The 18,610-nt window shown below is 40.6% G+C and overlaps 1 protein-coding gene across 1 annotated transcript in view; it reads right to left on the reverse strand.

Annotated features, from left to right (window-relative positions):
* The window catches only part of LOC139539869 (cadherin-13-like), a 704,975-nt gene that overhangs the window by 392,772 nt on the left and 293,593 nt on the right, over positions 1-18,610 (reverse strand). Inside the window, exons 5-6 of the mRNA XM_071343218.1 lie at positions 7,749-7,754; positions 7,372-7,524 (exon numbers count right to left, since the gene is read on the reverse strand). Coding sequence (XP_071199319.1) covers positions 7,372-7,524; positions 7,749-7,754 — 159 coding nt within the window. The remainder of the gene's footprint in view (positions 1-7,371; positions 7,525-7,748; positions 7,755-18,610) is intronic.

Below are 18,610 nucleotides of genomic sequence, written 5' to 3' on the forward strand. Positions count from 1 at the left end.
TATGTAATAATGGAAAGGGAATAATAGTGGATTTTATTTTGCAAAATGGTGTCTTGCATCAAACACCACAACAGCATTTTCAGTCACCCCCTCATCTGAAGGAGAAGTGGATAAACAGGTTAATGTCAAGCCATTGGCATGCTACTGTAGGCTGAATGATAGAACAGCTATTTCCATGTAAATTGTTATGGTAGGCATTTTCTCCATTGTTTTTGATGGTATCCCACTCTGGTAGGCCTACATTATGATCAAATAGCCAGAGTAGCTTACTTGGCCACTGTTAATACTGTAACTTAACGTGGGTACAGCCTCAGTGTTCACATTAAATGTGCGCTGGAAGTTGCACAGAATTTTCAAAACGTTCAAGTTTGTGCTAAGCAGACCTGAAATGTTCTCAGTGCGGGAAAAAGATTAGAGGGAACATTGCAGACCAGTAACATAAACTCAAAATATTCCATTCTATTATAATTATATATATTTTTTATAATAGTGTTTCTTAGGACCTGCCTACAGCAAATGAGTAATGAATTTCTTTGTGATAATGTATATTCAATGGATTTATTCAAATAGACTCATATCGGTCGACATCTACTCCCACTACTAAACTTGCCGGCATGTGCATGGGAGATGTGGTAAAAATGGGACTGTATGAATTGGGCTCTAAAAAACATTGCCATATTTATTTGTAAAGGATATTACTTCACACCACTGGGACAACTTAAATGCATTTGGGAGCTCCAGATCTCGACCAGCAGCAGGAAGGGAATACATTGTCATCTGTCATCTACCCAGAGTCAGACTCACTCTGAGGGTGTCACGCCCTGACCATAGTAGGCTGTTTTTTCTCTTTGTTGGCTGGGGCGTGATAGTGTCTAGGGTGGGTCATCTAGGGCTTTTTCTATGTCTATGTTGGCCTGATATGGTTCCCAATCAGAGACAGCTGTTTTTCGTTGTCGCTGATTGGGGATCATATTTAGGTAGCCATTTCCCTTTTGTATTTGTGGGACCTTGTCTATGTTTAGTTGCCTGTCTGCACTATTTGTATAGCTTCACGTTTCGTTCGTTGATTTTGTTGTTTTGTTCAGTGTTTCATTCATTAAAAGAGAATGTACGCATACCACGCTGTGCCTTGGTCTCACTCATACAACGATCGTGACAGAGGGGGATTAACCAAGCATGACATGGGCATGGAGACAGACTTCAGAGTTAGTCCAGCCCAGTGTCTCCAGAACTCTATGAAAACCCTGCTTAATTAATGCTTAATTAATGATTCATTGCATATGAGAGAGAGAGAGCGAGCGAGAGAGAGCGAGAGAGCGAATCCTCTGTGTACAACATAAAACACCAAATAATACTTGCTGAGCAGAATTAGGACGATACCCGCTAATGATCAAAATCCAGAAAATAAGCATTAACTTTTACAACCACCTAAAAAGAAGCGATTCGCAAACCTTCCATAACAAAGCCTTCACATACAGAGATTAACCTAGGGAAGAGTCCCCTCAGCAAGCTGATCCTGGGGCTCTGTTCACAAACACAAACAGACCCCACAGAGCCCCAGGAAAGCAACACAATTAGACCCAACCAGATCATGAGAAAGAAAATCTCTTCCCAACTATTTTGCAATCTATATGGCACAGCTGTCAATTTTTTGGTCCTTAAATGAAACTGGTAAATATTTTTATTTATCACAATTCTCCTTAACCAATTTTGGTCTTTAATGCAGGGCTGACAGACAAGTTCCTTACTTTATACATTAATTTTTTATCCTCTTGACACTACAGGGGGTGCTGTTTCAACTTGGACATTTATCGTTCCCAAATTAAACTTCCTCGTACTCAATTCTTGCTCGTACAATATGCATATTATTATTACTATTGGATAGAAAACAATCTCTAGTTTCTAAAACCGTTTGAATTATGTCTGTGGGTGAACCAGAACTCTTTCTGCAGCGAAATCCATGACAGGAACTGCGAAGGTCTGAAAACGAGGCTCTGTTCTCAGATCAGTTTAAAGCTCTGTATGTATCCTATGGGTCGACATGAACTGCACCTGCCTTCCCCTGGATGTCAGTAACCAATGAGAAGTGGAATGGAGTGTCTACGTAGTTCTCAGAGCTTATAAAAGGCCAAGGAACGAAGTGTGCTCTCTTTTCGTCGTTCGTCATTGCGCAAAGCAAGACCTCAAGATGGCATTTTGAAACGCTCAGTTATCGGCCTTAGCTATATCCATCTGTAATTTAATTCGATATAGGTGTTAGAAACATCATAACGAAGTTATTTAAAAAATATATCAGTTTATGCGAGTATATTGCTATTTTCGGAATTTCCTTAGTATTGCGTTTTGGGGATTTGGGAATGTTGTGGCCACATAGCTATTGTTAGCTGCTAATTCCGAAGTTGAAGACGACGTTTTACAACCAAGCAACGATTCTTTTGGACAAAGGACACCTTGCCCAAGATTCTGATGGAAGCTCGTCCAAAAATAAGAACTATTTATGATGTTATTCCGTATTTATGTGGAAAAATTTTAACGCATTTGTCCGCCGTTATTGCGGCACTAGTCTGGCTGTAACGCACACTGTATGTCTAGTAACGTTAATTTTAAAACTCAGCGGTTGCATTAATAACCACCTTTCATTTGCATCTTTCATTTGCTGTCCAACCTGTATTTTTTAGTCAATCTAATCGATAAATAATCGTAAACTTAGGTGCCTTTCCAAGATGGCGCCGGCCAGAATGCATGACCTGTTGCCACTGATCACATTGTATAACAACGATTTGTGCTGCTAAATATGCACATTTTCGAACAAAACCTATATGCATTGTGTAATATGATGTTACAGGACTGTCATCTGATGAAGTATATCAAGGTTAGACCAAAATTATATATCTTTTACTGTATTGTTACGATCGCTAACCTGTGCTGCTGGTAAATTGCTTTGTTTCTGGCTATTGTGCTAAGCTAATATAATGCTATATTGTGTTTTCACTGTAAAACACTTAAAAAATCTGACACATTGGCTGGATTCACAAGATGTTGGGCTTTCATTTGCTGTACGCTGTGTATTTTTCAGAAATGTTTTAAGATGAGTAATTAGGTATTTGACGTTGGTCTCTGTAATTATTCTGGCAGCTTCGGCACTATTTCAGATTGCAGCTGCAATGTAGAACTGTGATTTATACCTGAAATATGCACATTTTTCTAAAAAAACATATGCTATACAATAAATATGTTATCAGACTGTCATCTTATGAAGTTGTTTCTTGGTTAGTGGCTATTTATATCTTTATTTGGTCGAATTAGTGATGGCTACTGATAGAGTAAAAAACTGGTGGAGTAAAAAAAGTGGTGTCTTTTGCTAACGTGGTTAGCTAATAGATTTACATATTGTGTCTTCCCTGTAAAACATTTTAAAAATCAGAAATGATGGCTGGATTCACAAGATGTGTATCTTTCATCTGGTGTCTTGGACTTGTGATTTAATGATATTTAGATGCTAGTATTTACTTGTGACGCTATGCTAGGCTATGCTAGTCAGCTTTTTTACTGTGGGGGGTGCTCCCGGATCCGGGTTTGGGAGGAATTAGAGGTTAAATTAATTCGTATATTTGAGTTTAATCACAATATTTGTTGTATTATTTTGTTTTGTCTTTTCTGGTGGATTAAACTGAAATTGCAACCAACTTTCTATGGCTTGTTTAAAAAATACCGATATTGTAACGGCTTTCATATTCGTCCTCCTCCTCGGACGAGGAGAGGCGAGACGGATCGGACCAATACGCAGAGTGGTTAGTGTTCATAATGATTTAATATAACGAAAACTGAACACTGAATTACCAAACAAATAAACGAAGTGCAGAAAACCTATACAGTACCGTGTGGTGAAAACACAAACACGGAAACAAACACCCACAAAACACACGTGAAACCCAGTCTGCCTAAGTATGATTCTCAATCAGGGACAACGATTGACAGCTGCCTCTGATTGAGAATCATACCAGGCCGAACACAAAAATCCCAACATAGAAAATCAACCATAGACAAACCCACCCAACTCACGCCCTGACCAACTAAAATAAATACAAGACAAAGGAAAACAGGTCAGGAACGTGACAGATATTTTTGGGATTATTTCGTTTTCAAATAATAAAGGGAACAAGGCCATTCTTGAACATGGGGTGAGACATTCTTACTAATTTGTAAATAAAGCCAGTTTGTTATTTAGAATAATTTATTTCAGTTTTTAGAGGGAGAGAAACCAAAATCCCACCGTGCCTATTTTTTGAAAAATGTCAGTCCACATGCCAGGTGTAATTCCCCCATTGTATTTACCCAAGTTCTCTCTTAACACCAGGACCATCGATGCAGGACTCTAGTGCCAGAGAAGAGAGACTCTCAGACTGAAAAAGCCTCCATTAATTTACAAAAAATATAGTCAATTTGTGCCACAGTTTAGACTACAGATAGATCAGTGTTCTAACTCCCCCTTGTGATAGTGTGGTGCCACCATCTACCACTAACGGTCACGGCATAAGTTCATAACTTTTAAAGGAAGAACCCCTGTATATAATTACTTGACACATTGGAAAGAATTAACCAAAAAACTGAGCAAACTGGAATGCTATTTGGAAACTGAGCTGCACTTCTCTCAGATTACATAGACCCACAAAGAATTACAAAACAAATACAATTTTGATAAACTCCCATATCTATTAGGTGAAATACCACAGTGTGCCATCACAGCAGAAAGATTTGTGAACTGTTGCCACAAGAAAAAGGCAACCAGTGAAGAACAAACACATTGTAAATACAACCCATATTTTTGTTTATTTATTTTCCCTTTTGTACTTCAACTATTTTCACATTGTTACAACACTGTACATAGCCATAATATAACATTTGACATGTCTCAATTCTTTTGAAACTTTTGTGAGTGTGATCTTTACTGTTAATTTCTGATTGTTAATTTCACTTTTGTTTATTATCTATTTCACTTGATTTGGCAACGTAAACATGTTCCCCATGCCAATAAAGCCCTTTTAATTGATTTGATAGAGACAAATAGAGAGAAAGACAGAGATAGAGACAGAGAGAGAGTGAGGGGGGATGCTGTGATTACAGCCTGTATAGAGGAGGAATGATTGGAATGAGGACATAGTCCAGTGAGTCCAATATCACACAGAGACCTCTGGCCTGTGTGTGTGTACTGTACACGTTCTACTATACTTGTGAGTACCAAATGTGTGTGTGTGTGTGTGTGTGTGTGTGTGTGTGTGTGTGTGTGTGTGTGTGTGTGTGTGTGTGTGTGTGTGTGTGTGTGTGTGTGTGTGTGTGTGTGTGTGTGTGTGTGTGTGTGTGTGTGTGTGTGTGTGTGTGTGTGCAACAGCAATTCTGAGAAGTGCCGGTCCTCAATTGTAAAATACTATTTTTGACATAGGGGTTAGGTTTAGGGTTAGAATTAGGGTTAGAGCTGTGAGTTGGCAGCGCACTACATTGCTGCCTGCCATAAAATGAGGGACATTGTCTGACAGACCAAACAACCTGGACATGTCCTCTATGTTATTGTTAATTGTATGATTATGTTTACTCTTGATTGTTGTTCTTACTGATTTCCCGTTTACAATCTTAATTATAATTTTTTAAATTATGTTAATATAAATGTATCACTTAATCTACATTTGACAATATGTGACAATATGTGACTCATCAGGAAACTAGGCGTAAGTCTCACATCACTACTTCACAGGAGAGGCATTTGAATGTAAACATACATTTTTTTTATCTAAGTATGTTTTTGGGCAGAAATGCCTTCTGGAACATGTAAACGTTTATGAACCTTAATAACAAACAGGTATTCCATATATACATATATATATATGGCATGAGGACATAGTCCAGTTAGTCTAACCTCACACAGAGACCTCTCTGGCCTGTGTGTATGTCAGCCTGAATTAGCAGCCATGTAATTATCCCTGATGTGATGCTGTTTCCGGGATTAGCTGGAAATGCAGTAATTTTGACCAGATACCACAGAATTAGGTAAAGAATGCTTCATCGCTGAAGCCACTTTATGTGGGTGTGTGTGTATATGTCTGTGTGTGTATCTTCCTGCCTGTGTGTGTGTGTGTGTGAATGTTTGAGAAAAGTCCTGGGAATCAATCCATGACTCATTTCCAAATTCTGAATATATTTGTGCAGTAAATTGGTATAGCAGACCAAGGAGGAGAGAGAATGTAACTATATGCCATCCTTGTAGCTATGTTTTTTCTGGATCTACTGTGACTAACAGTACAACAGCCATCCCAGCACCAAGCCTACAATGGCAACAGGTCATGTACATAAGCAACTAGTAACAACCATGAACAGCACCTTTTAATGTAAAACTCAAAACCCACACACAGTTCTTTAAACCACTGATACATGACCATCAAACACAGACAACTAGACAGGCAAACAGCCCTTACACAAACTTTAAACCACTGATACATGACCATCAAACACAGACAACTAGACAGGCAAACAGCCCCTTACACAAACTTTAAACCACTGATACATGACCATCAAACACAGACAACTAGACAGGCAAACAGCCCCTTACACAAACTTTAAACCACTGATACATGACCATCAAACACAGACAACTAGACAGGCAAACAGCCCCTTACACAAACTTTAAACCACTGATACATGACCATCAAACACAGACAACTAGACAGGCAAACAGCCCCTTACACAAACTCATGCAGGTGGACGCAGTCACACTCCTTTATCGAAATCTACATTTAACTGAAGTAAAATGGCAGCCTTTAATGCGTGCATGATTGCCAGTGGGGACTGAGATTGGCAAATCAGTGTGTGTGTTGATGTGTGTGTGCATGCGTGCTTGTGTGTGTGTCTGTGTGGGCGATCTTTTGTGTGTGCGTGCATGTCTGAGTGTGTAGCTGGGGAGAGCAGAGGAGGGAGATGTAAATGTCAAGTGTTGTGCTTGGCTGTGTCTTATTTGAACCCACCTGGGCCTGCTGGCTCCCTCCGCTCCTGTCTCTTTCTCAAAGCAATGCTAACCCCAGAGGCACTAGGCCAAACTAGATTCTCACAGTCTCTTTATGACTCTTTTGTCACAAAGCTCCAACTTCTGACAGATAGTGTCAAGTCACCAATGAGAGAATATGATACAATTTTCACTTAGATTCTGCTAGAAATATGCACAGTCTAGATCTGGCATCAAAGTCTGCAGCTGAAACCTAAACACATCTGCTGTGAATTTTCTCTAATTTTATGTTTCAGCCATTTTGTTGTACATAAACGGATAAGCATCAGCTGATGGAATTAAAATGTTGGTGTTTCTTTCTGCTGTGGCAGGGTACTCACCATGTAGGAATTGATGGCCTCTCTGTCCAGCTCTTGGCTAACAGACACCTCTCCAGTCAGCGTGTTGATGGTGAACACCCCCTTTGGGTCCTGATCTGCACCCGACCCAGTCATATGGAAGATGTGGTCATCCTCCATACCTGACGACATCACCTGGAGCAACACACAATAAAGTACAACAAATAGTCATTAGCAAACTGTCAATGCTAAACGATAACTGACTGTATTTCTCCAACTAAAAATATGGATTGTGTATTCATTACATATGTATTCAAATAAGGCAAAATCTTCCAAGCAAATGTCCCATTGACGTCAAAACATGACATATTGAGATGAGAATATGGTTTGGCCAGATGTCTAATCAGATGTGTACTCACAATAAGCTAGCAAAGGCATCAACATCCACAGGTCCCAGCAGGAGAAGGCAGGTTAGAGGAAAAAGAGATCAGAACATGTTAGATTCACACGGTACTGCACACTCACATGCTCATAAAAGGCTGCACATGTCAAACCAGTCTGCTTACAGACTGGTCCCAGATCTGTGTGTGCTGTATAACCAACTCCTATCGTTGTTGTGATGCCAAACACCAAAGAAGATGGCAAGATGGCACAAACATATCTGGGACCAGGCCACAATGTCTATACTACAGGACTATATAGTATATATACTATACAATACTATATACATGTAACTGACAAAATAATGGAACAACTTGAGTAAATGAGGGATACAAAGTTTATTTAAAGCAGGTGCTTCCACACAGGTGTGGTTCTCGAGTTAATTATGCATTTAACATCTCATCATGCTTAGGGTTATGTATAAAAAATCCTGGGTAGTGTCACGACTCCGACCGAGGCAGGCTCTCCTTCCCGTTCGGGTGGCGCTCGGCGGTCGTCGTCACCGGCCTATTAGCTGCCACTGATCTTTTTCTCCCCCTCCTCATGTGTTTATTGGTTACACCTGTTTTGTATTTGTTTGTAATTAGTTGGGCTTATCAGTCAGCCGGCCCGCCCGTTTCTTTGTGCGGGATTGTTAGTTTGTAAGTGTGGTGTTTGTTTCGGACTATACGTGTTTGTGTATGTTCGAGTTTGTTACTGGACTGTTTTTGTTCCCCGTGTCTGGGGCAGTTTACGGAGAGCACCCAGTATAGTAGGGTGGCCGAAGTTCTCCGTGTTTCATTAAAGGAACATTTGTTATTGCATCCTCTGTTTCCTGCGCCTGACTTCGCACTCCGACACCCAGTCCTTACAGGTAGGCCATTATTTTGGATACCATGACTATACCCCCATAGGATAACAATGCCCCCATCCACAGTGCACGAGTGGTCACTGAATGGTTTAATGAGCATTAAAACGATGTCAGCCATATGCCACTTGAACACTTATGGGAGATCCTGGAGAGGCGCCTGAGACAGTGTTTTCCACCACCATCAACAAAATACCAAATTTATTGAGGAAGAATGGTGTCACATCCCTCCAATAGAGTTCCAGACACTTGGCCATGCTGCTGCTCCAGTTTCAACTGTTCTGCCTGCGGCTATGGAACCCTGACCTGTTCACCGGACGTGCTACCTGTCCCAGACCTGCTGTTTTCAACTCTCTAGAGACAGCAGGAGCGGTAGAGATACTCTTAATGAAAAGCCAACTGACATTTACTCCTGAGGTGCTGACTTGCTGCACCCTCGACAACTACTGTGATTATTATTAGTTGACCTTGCTGGTCATTTATGAACATTTGAACATCTTGGCCATGTTCTGTTATAATCTCCACCCGGCACAGCCAGAAGAGGACTGGCCACCCCTCATGGCCTGGTTCCTCTCTAGGTTTCTTCCTAGGTTTTGGCCTTTCTAGGGAGTTTTTCCTAGCCACCGTGCTTCTACACCTGCATTGCTTGCTGTTTTGGGGTTTTAGGCTGGGTTTCTGTACAGGACTTTGATATATGAGCTGATGTAAGAACGGCTATATAAATACATTTGATTTGATTTGATTTGTAGAATCTATGTCAAGGTGTATTGAAGCTGTTCTGACTCGTGGTGGCCCAATGCCCTATTAAAACCTCCTCGAGTTGATTTCAGCGACCCCGCTGAAATCTAATTAGCGTAATAAAAACGTTACCATCAAAATCCGTCAGTTTAAACTAGAGATATCATTTTCTTGCAGTGGATGCATCTCAATCCACCACATCTGCGGTAAAAGATGACAGAGCTAGAGCGATGTTTGTCAGACCATAAGACATTCCGGAAATCGGTCTTTTCACAACGTCGTCTGTAGCGTCCGAATGGTTTGGCCTACACACTATGACCCCTCTATGGAAAATGAGACTCTCACAATGGTGTTCTCGGTTTTGCTCTACAACCCCCCACAAGCATTTTGGAACATGTCTGAAGTTGATGCAGCCGATCTGACAATTTCTGTCTGTAGCGTCCGAACAGTTTGGGCTACACACTAATATGACCTCTGTGGAAAGGTGAGACTCTCATGAACACGTACATGTCAGTTGTTCCATGTAGTGAATCTGTTATTCAAATGTGTTTGTATGGGCTAATAGCAGTAAAGCCAAATTAAACATTTTAGCAAATACTTTTTTACATTTCTTTTTTATACTTCAAGGGGAGTTACAGTACATGTACATATATTAATTTAAAATACATTTACACTGTGTCCTTCAAATCACAAGGAAAACAATGGGTGGTTAATTAATTTCAAACACAGATTAATGTTCTGCCGATTGACATTTTTCCCAAAATATTGTTGATTTCCTTTATCCCATAGATGCTGTACAATAGAACATGTGTTTTGAGGACAGAGATACCATTTTTAAATAATTTTGAGAGTCCATGATGTGTCACGTTCCTGACCTTATTTTCTTTGTTTAGTCTTTGTTTAGTTGGTCAGGACGTGAGCTGGGTGGGTGTAGTCTATGTTATGTGTTTCTTTGTTTAGGTTTGTCTTATTGGCCTGATATGGTTCTCAATCAGAGGCAGGTGTTTTACGTTGTCTCTGATTGGGAACCATATTAAGGTAGCCTGTTTTTACTGTTGGTTTGTGGGTGATTGTTCCTGTTCGTGTGTTCCTGGTTTTTCTATGTTCACTAGTTCGGGACTGTAGCTTCGTTGGTTTTCGTCTGTTTATTGTTTTGTTCATATTGAGAAGTATTCTATAAAATTATGGATACGTACCACGCTGCGCTTTGGTCCTCCTCTCCTTCTACCGACGAAAGCCGTTACATGATGTCCATGATGAGTCTAATTTAGTTGCTACTCAAGTCACATGGCACACAAAGAAAACACATACAGCACATGTATGTATAGGCCAAGTGTAGTCCTGTGTCTATTTGTGTACAAGGAAGGCAGCATTTCAAGGTCATCTGTTGTTCCCGTATAGACACTGTGCTAATCCGCTGGTGGGGTTTGCTATTTAGAGCCATTGAAGTCCAGAGCCTTATAGGTCTAAGAGGAAATCCAACTGGGCCAGTGTAATCCCTGCAACAAATCTACAGCTTGTTTCAGCACTTCCCAGTGGAGAAGACAGGGGAGCAATGGATCTGCTGACTTCTACAGGTTTCAGAAATACAAAACAATAGATCCGTTTTCAATCAGACTGCCTCCTGGAGTTAGTCTGGGGGGCGATGGATAAAGGAAGTTTTTAAACGTGTGTTGGTTTTCAAAGCCGAAGGTTACCATTATTTAGGACATTTAAGCAAATTGCCTTTTTCAGGGGCATGTTCATTTTATCAAACAATCTCTGATCCCTACCAACACTTTCTTTCAGCACTCCACCACATTGCTTTCAGCACTCCACCACATTGCTTTCAGCACTCCACCACATTGCTTTCAGCACTCCACCACATTGCTTTCAGCACTCCACCACATTGCGGCCCAGTCCAGTGGCAACCTAAGCCGTATATCTCATAGGGCTGTGAATCATTGATGTTGGCCATTTTCATCATGAACTTTAGTCCTAAGTCACCTAAGTGTGACTTTTTGGATAAGTGTGTGCCTCCATCTCCACTACGGACGCAGAAGGAGCCATGCTCCACAGTGGGGGTACATGGCCCCTCCCCTCTGCCTTCACCTCTCAGGGAGCTAGAAGGTCATGTCTAATGAGAGAGTGCTTCAAGTGTTCCTGGGGACTAGGGCTAAAACGCAGCCTTTCTACTCTCACTTGAAAGTGCATCTGGTATGAGGCCAGCATTCTGAGCTAGGCTCCTTCTCCTTTCTTTTCAACCCTCTCTCTCTCTCTCTCATTTCACCCACCCACTATCTTTCCTCTCCGAGACTGGGTACATTGCACGTTCCACAGGCCCTCACTACTCCCTCTGTTATCGCGCTCTCCCTCTGTGCATCTCGTTTGAAGTAGCAAAACGTCAGACTCTCAACAGTCCCAAGCAACTGGAGTATGTGGGAGAAGAAACTACAGCACCTACTCTTCATTCAGCCTTCATACATTATGTAGTACCCTTCTCTTCCTCCTCCTCCTCCTCCTCCTCCTTCTCCTGTTCCCCCGTGTGGGATGCTACCGTTCTCTAGATAGGCTCTGTACTGGCCTTCGAAGAGTCCTGTGAGATGTTGCTAAGGGAGGGATTCTCTTGTAGAATACCAAGTTTACCATTTTTTCTCATACACAGTAGCTACACTAAACACACACAGCCAGCGACTGCAATAGATAGAAATTTAAAACAGTTATTAGGTACGCAGAGAAACCCTGCAGAGTGAGTGGTAAACTGGGTCACATGAAAAAAGGACCCAATATGTAGTCAGAGTTTGCTCATGTAACATCTTAATGAAGTAGCTATACAGGCAGTGGGGAAGGTGAGTGACAATGGGGCAATAAGTTGAGATGAATAGCAACAGGAAGTGTCATGAGGAGTTTAAAGGGTGTGTGGAGGGGGAGTGTGATCCTCTGAGCTGCTGCTGTGGCGATTCATTTCACACACATGCACGCACGTGCGCAAAAACACACACACACACACACACACACACACACACACACACACACACCCAAACCCAATTGGCCCTCTCCATAGTCTTGACAATCCCTGTGTGGGAGCTCTAGTGGGAGAAGCTCACATATTTCTATCACCTCTCATAACCATTGCAGCCAACATGAAAGAGTGCAGGGCTCTTGCTGTAACCTGCTGATGACAAGGGTGTGTGGATCCTCTCTCCATCTCCACACAACACAACAAGAGAAGAGAAGAGAAGAGGAGGAGGAGGGAGCTCTACACCATTGGAGCACTTTGCAGTAGTCTCCTGATAAGCTCTGGTTGGATGAATGCTAAATCTTTTCAAGTGCAATGTTGTGCATCACGCCAGTCCAAACCCATATGAAGGCTTGACTGTACACCTGCCTGTGAGATCTAAAGTATGCTAATGCATGATGGCTCAGTCCACCAGCACTGTAAGACACTTCACTGACTGTAGATGAAATTCTGCCACTTAGAATATTGGGCAAGGTGAAGTTTCCAGTAGCCTGAAAGTCAACAACAACTTGGGGCAAACAAGGCAAATGAGGAAACACAGACAGAGACGTAGAGACCACTCACACACTCCCAGTCTCAGAGAGTGTCTTTCCGTGTCAGGGAAGAGTGGAGATGCAGTCTCTCCAGTGAGCAAACAGATTGCACCAAGCTCTTCACAGCTCTGGAATATATTCAGAACATAACAGGAGCCACACAAGGAGTAACTCTCTGGTTGCATAATAGGGTCATCAGTGGCAGGCAGATGGAGAGATATTCTGCAGTGCTTCAGATATTCTAACAAAGTCAAAGCAGCAGCTGATAATAGCAATCAGAGGCTAAGAACAGCCTGATTGTCTTCCCACTCTGCTGGTAATTAGCAGAAAGTATCTGGAGGGGCCCCTGGTCCCTGGGCCTCCTGGTCCCCCCTGGCCTTTAAGGTGGTGATGAGCCTCGTCCTCGTTGCACAATGTCCATCCGCTCACATCAGTGGGGAAACAATGGGACAATTAGTGCCTCTGATTGGCTGTTAAGTCCTCGCTAAAGGATATCAGCCAAGGTGTAGGTGGAGGTGAGGAACTTTCAGGCTAAGATGAAAATGTGACAAAAGACAGTGTTAACTATTTTGCGCAAAGAAAGTTAAAGGTACTGTAAGCTTCAGTAAATACAGTGAAGTTATTACTATGAAGACACAGGCTGATCCACTCAGTCTGAATTAAGCAGTATACAGCATATACTGTAGTCTCTGATAGTGAAAGTCCTACTGCTCTCCCTGCAAGGTAACCATCAGAGCATTCACAAGAGAAGAACTCTATGTATATTCAATAAAACTGGAGCCTTTAATTTGTACATTTCTGTCACACCCTGATCTGTTTCACCTGTCCCTGTGCTTGTCTCCACCCCCTCTAGGTGTCACCCATCTTCCCCATTATCCACTGGGTATTTATACCTGTGTTTTCTGTCTGTCTGTGCCAGTTTGTCTTGTTTTCTCAAGTCAACCAGCGTGTTACTCCGTGCTCCTGCTTTTTCCTTTTCTCTGTTTTTTGCTAGTCCTCACAGTTTTGACCCTTGCCTGCCTTGACTCTGATCCTGCCTGCCTGACCATACTGCTGGCCCTGACCTCAAGCCTGCCTGCCACTCTGTACCTCCTGGACTCTGACCTTGTTATGATCTATTGCCTCTCCACAAACATTTTCTTGCCTGCCCCTTGGATATTAACTTCTTGGAACTATAGGGGGTGCTGTTCCGCATTAGCATATTTGGGTCTCCAAATTAAACTGCCTCGTGCTAAATTCTTGATCGTACAATATGCATATTATTGTTATTATTGGATAGAAAACACCTTCTAGTTTCTATAGAAGTTGGAATTTTGTCTCTGAGTGGTACAGAACAATATCTACAGCACTTTTCATGACAGGGGTCAGATTTCAGAAATGTTTACCCCTGATCTGGAGTCTGTTTTTAAGGCGACAGTGAATGCTATGAAGAAACCGACACTGCCTACGTCTTCCTCTGGGTGTCTGTACGTCATCACGTTTTGAATGGAATCGATTGCACAATCACAGCCATTATAAAACCACAAAATGTATAGGGACCTCCCTTTCTCGTCGCGCGCCTGAAGCGTGAAGGACATCGGACTTGCCTCATTCCAAATCGTTGTCTGACCAGCAATATTTCTCCGGTCATGTTTTCAGTCGTTATAGTTGTTAAAAACATCATAATGTAGTTAATTTGAACCGTTTTATAGCAATTTATATCCGTTTAGTGCGATTTTGAGGAATTTCTTTGTTGTGCACTCTGAAACTTTGGACACGTTTTGTGGTCCCGTTCGATCGTTAGTGGATATTTCCAAGGACAGAGGACATCTATCGACCAAAAGACGTTTATAACATAGAAAGGATACATTGCCCAAGAATCTGATGCAAGAACAGCTCAAAGTAAGCAATATTTAATATGATAAATCGTTGTTCTGTCGAGATATTTTAAACGCATATTTCGCCATTTTGTTTGGTATAGCTTCACTTGGCGAACCCTGTATTGAAAAGTAAGGATAATTTTAAAAATGTAAATCAGCGGTTGCATTAAGAACTAATTTGTCTTTCGATTCCTGTCAACCCTGTATTTTTTAGTCAAGTATATGATTAGCTTTCGATTAAACTAGATCACTCTGAAAGCTGACGTTCCTCATTTTGAGGCTTGAGTTGTGACTATTTCCATTGTATAACCACGGTTTTGTATGGCTAAATATGCACCTTTTCGAACAAACTGTATATGTATGTTGTAAAATGATGTTACAGGAGTGTCATCGGAAGAATTCTGAGAAGGTTAGTGAAAAAATTAATATATTTTGGCGGTGATTACGTTATAGCGCTCTTTGGCTGGAATCGATGCTCTGGTAACGTTTTCACATGTGGTATGCTAACTTATCGATTTATTGTGTTTTCGCTGTAAAACGCTTAGAAAATCTGAAATATTGTCTGGAATCACAAGATCTGGGTCTTTCCATTGCTATGCTTTGTCTATTTTTATGAAATGTTTTATGATGAGTAAATTGGTCATACACGTTGCTCTATCTAGTAATTCTAGTCGATTTGTGATGGTCGGTGCAATTGTAAACTGTGATTTCTACCTGAAATATGCACTTTTTTCTAACAACACCTATCCTATACCATAAATATGTTATCAGACTGTCATCTGATGAGTTTTTTTCTTGGTTTGTGGCTATCAATATCTTAGATTAGCCGAATTGGTGATAGCACCTGAAGTAGTAAGAAACTGATGGAGTTAGAAAAGTGGTGTATTTTGCTAACGTGTTTAGCTAATAGATTTACATATTTTGTCTTCCCTGTAAAACATTTTAAAAATCTGAAATGGTGGCTTTATTCACAAGATCTGTATCTTTCATCTGGTGTCTTGGACTTGTGATTTAATGATATTTAGATGCTACTATCTACTTGTGAAGCTATGCTAGCTATGCTAATCAGTGTGTGGGGGGGGTGGGGGGTGATCCCGGACCCGGGGTAGAGGCTCGTGAAAGGTTAATCAATATCAGAGACTCGAATCATCTGCCTCTCGTGTCTGCATCTGGGTATTGCCCTGTGCCCCTATACATTTCTATCATTCCTCACCATCCTGACCAGCTTCCTTCCTTTTCTTCCAGTTCCTTCCATCTTTCACTATTTTGCTCAGTCTTTTCTCAATATCACAAATAATCATACCGTTCTGATTGAGATGTTTCTCTGAATGCATTACTGTGAACTCAAAGTTTCAATGTGACCATTAATAGAGTTATCTAGGAAACAAAAGATCAAATTCATAAAATAGCTCTAAATATGAAGTTGATAGCAATAACAGTGGTGTCATGACGTTGCCCTTTCTGGGTGTAGATCGTGCCCAACGTAAACGGACATTTTCTCTGGCCCACATCGTAGAATATGCATATAATTTACAGATTAGGATAGAAAACACTCCAAAGTTTCCAAAACTGTCAAAATATTGTCTGTGAGTATAACAATACTTATTCTGCAAGCGAAACCCTGAGAAAATGTAACCCGGAAGTGATATATATATTTTTTAAACTGTGTTTCCTGGCCCGTCTAACCTCCATTTAAAGGGGTATCAACCAAATTCCTTTTCCAATGGCTTCCTCAGGCTGTGACCAGGCTATAGACATAGTTTAAGGCTTTTATTTTGAAAAATTAGTGAGTTTTTTCAAAAGTAGTCAGGTGTCCTCTGAATATTTCCTGCGCGCGAGAGAGGGACACCCCATTTTCCCTTTGTCTCTTAAAACCTTTTGTCAATAGGGAGGCGCTATTTTCACTTTGTAAAAAATCGTGCCCAAATTAAACTGCCTCGTACTCAATTCTTGCTCGTACAATATGCATATTATTATTACTATTGGATAGAAAACACTCTCTAGTTTCTAAAACCGTTTGAAATATATCTATGAGTAAAACAGAACTCATTTTGCAGCAAACTTCCTGTCAGGAAGTGAAAAATCTGAAATCGAGGCTCTGTTCCAGGGCCTTCCTATTAATTTGCCTGAAATCTATGGATCTACATGCACTGCATATGCCTTCCACTAGATGTCAAAGGCAGTGAGAGGTGGAATGGGGTGTCTAGCTTGATCTGAGGCCGAACAAGAGCTTTTGGAATGACGTGTCTGGAATTTTCATTGTCTTGGAAGGCGCGAGAAGGAACCCTAGATTGCGTTCTGAAAAGCTTTCGGTATAGACGTTAGATATCTCCGGCTCTGATTTTATTTGATATATGTGATAAAAACATCATAAAGTAGTTATTTTAAACCGAGTTATATCAGTTTATTGAACGTTTATTGCGATTTTCGGAATTTTCTTTTCTTTGCGTTATGTGAAGTTGTGCACGTTTGCGCCACATGGCTAGCTTTGGTTGCTAATTCGACAGGAGAAGAGGACATTCTACAACCAAACAACGATTATTCTGGACAAAGGACTCCTTGTACAAGATTCTGATGGAAGCTCAGCAAAAAGTAAGAACAATTTATGATGTTATTTCGTATTTCTGTTGAAAATGTTTAGTCATATTTTCCGCGCTTATTTTGGGCGCTGTCTCGCTATAACGTAAGCTGTATGTCGTACTAAAGTTATTTTAAAAAATCGAACACAGCGGTTGCATTAAGAACTAGTGTATCTTTCATTTGCTGTACAACATGTATTTTTTAGTAAAGTTTATGATGAGTTATTTGATTAGATTAGGTGACTGTCCAAGATTTCTCCGAACAATTTTGTGCATTTTGACTACGTATTCACATTGTAAAACCACGATTTGTACCGCTAAATATGCACATTTTCGAACAAAACATATAAGTATTGTGTAACATGATGTTATAGGACTGTCATCTGATGAAGTTTGTCAACGTTAGTGAATAATTTTACATCTTTTGCTGTTTTTTTGCAATCGCTACCTTTGCGGTGAATGAATGCGGTTGTGTGGTTGGCTATTGTGGTAAGCTAATATAATGCTATATTGTGTTTATCTTTCATTTGCTGTACAGCATGTATTTTTCATAAATGTTTTATGATGAGTATTTATGTATTTCACGTTGCTCTCTGTAATTATTCCGGCTGCTTTGATGATATTTTTTATGGTAGCTGCAATGTAAAACTATGATTTATACTTCAAATATGCACATTTTCGAACAAAACATAAATTTATTGTATAACATGTTATAAGACTGTCCTCTGATGAAGTTGTTTCTCGGTTAGTGACTAATTATATCTCTATTTGGTCGGTTTTGTGATAGCTACCTATGCGGTAAAAAAATTGTGAAAATATGCGGTTGAGTCTTTTGCTATTGTGGTTAGCTAATAGAAATACATATTGTGTTTTCGCTGTAAAACATTTAAAAATTCGGAAATGATGGCTGGATTCACAAGATGTGTATCTTTCATTTGGTGTCTTGGACTTGTGATTTCATGATATTTATATGTTAGTATTTACTTGTGGCGCTATGCTAGGCTATGCTAGTCAGCTTTTTTACTGATGAGGATGCTCCCGGATCCGGGATGGTGACTCGTGAGAAGTTAATGAATAGGTTATGGTCCGGGTGAAATATTATCGATTACGTTTGTTAAAAACAACCTGAGGATGGATTATAAAAAACATTTGACATGTTTCTACGACCATTACGGATACTTTTTGGAATTAGTCGAACGGAACACGGCTTTGGTTTTCTCAACATAATGCGCAACCCAAATTGCGTTTTTTGGTGATAAAAGTAATATTTATCGAACAAAAATAAC

This window comes from Salvelinus alpinus, chromosome 15, assembly GCF_045679555.1.
Source record: "Salvelinus alpinus chromosome 15, SLU_Salpinus.1, whole genome shotgun sequence".
Taxonomy (NCBI): domain Eukaryota; kingdom Metazoa; phylum Chordata; class Actinopteri; order Salmoniformes; family Salmonidae; genus Salvelinus; species Salvelinus alpinus.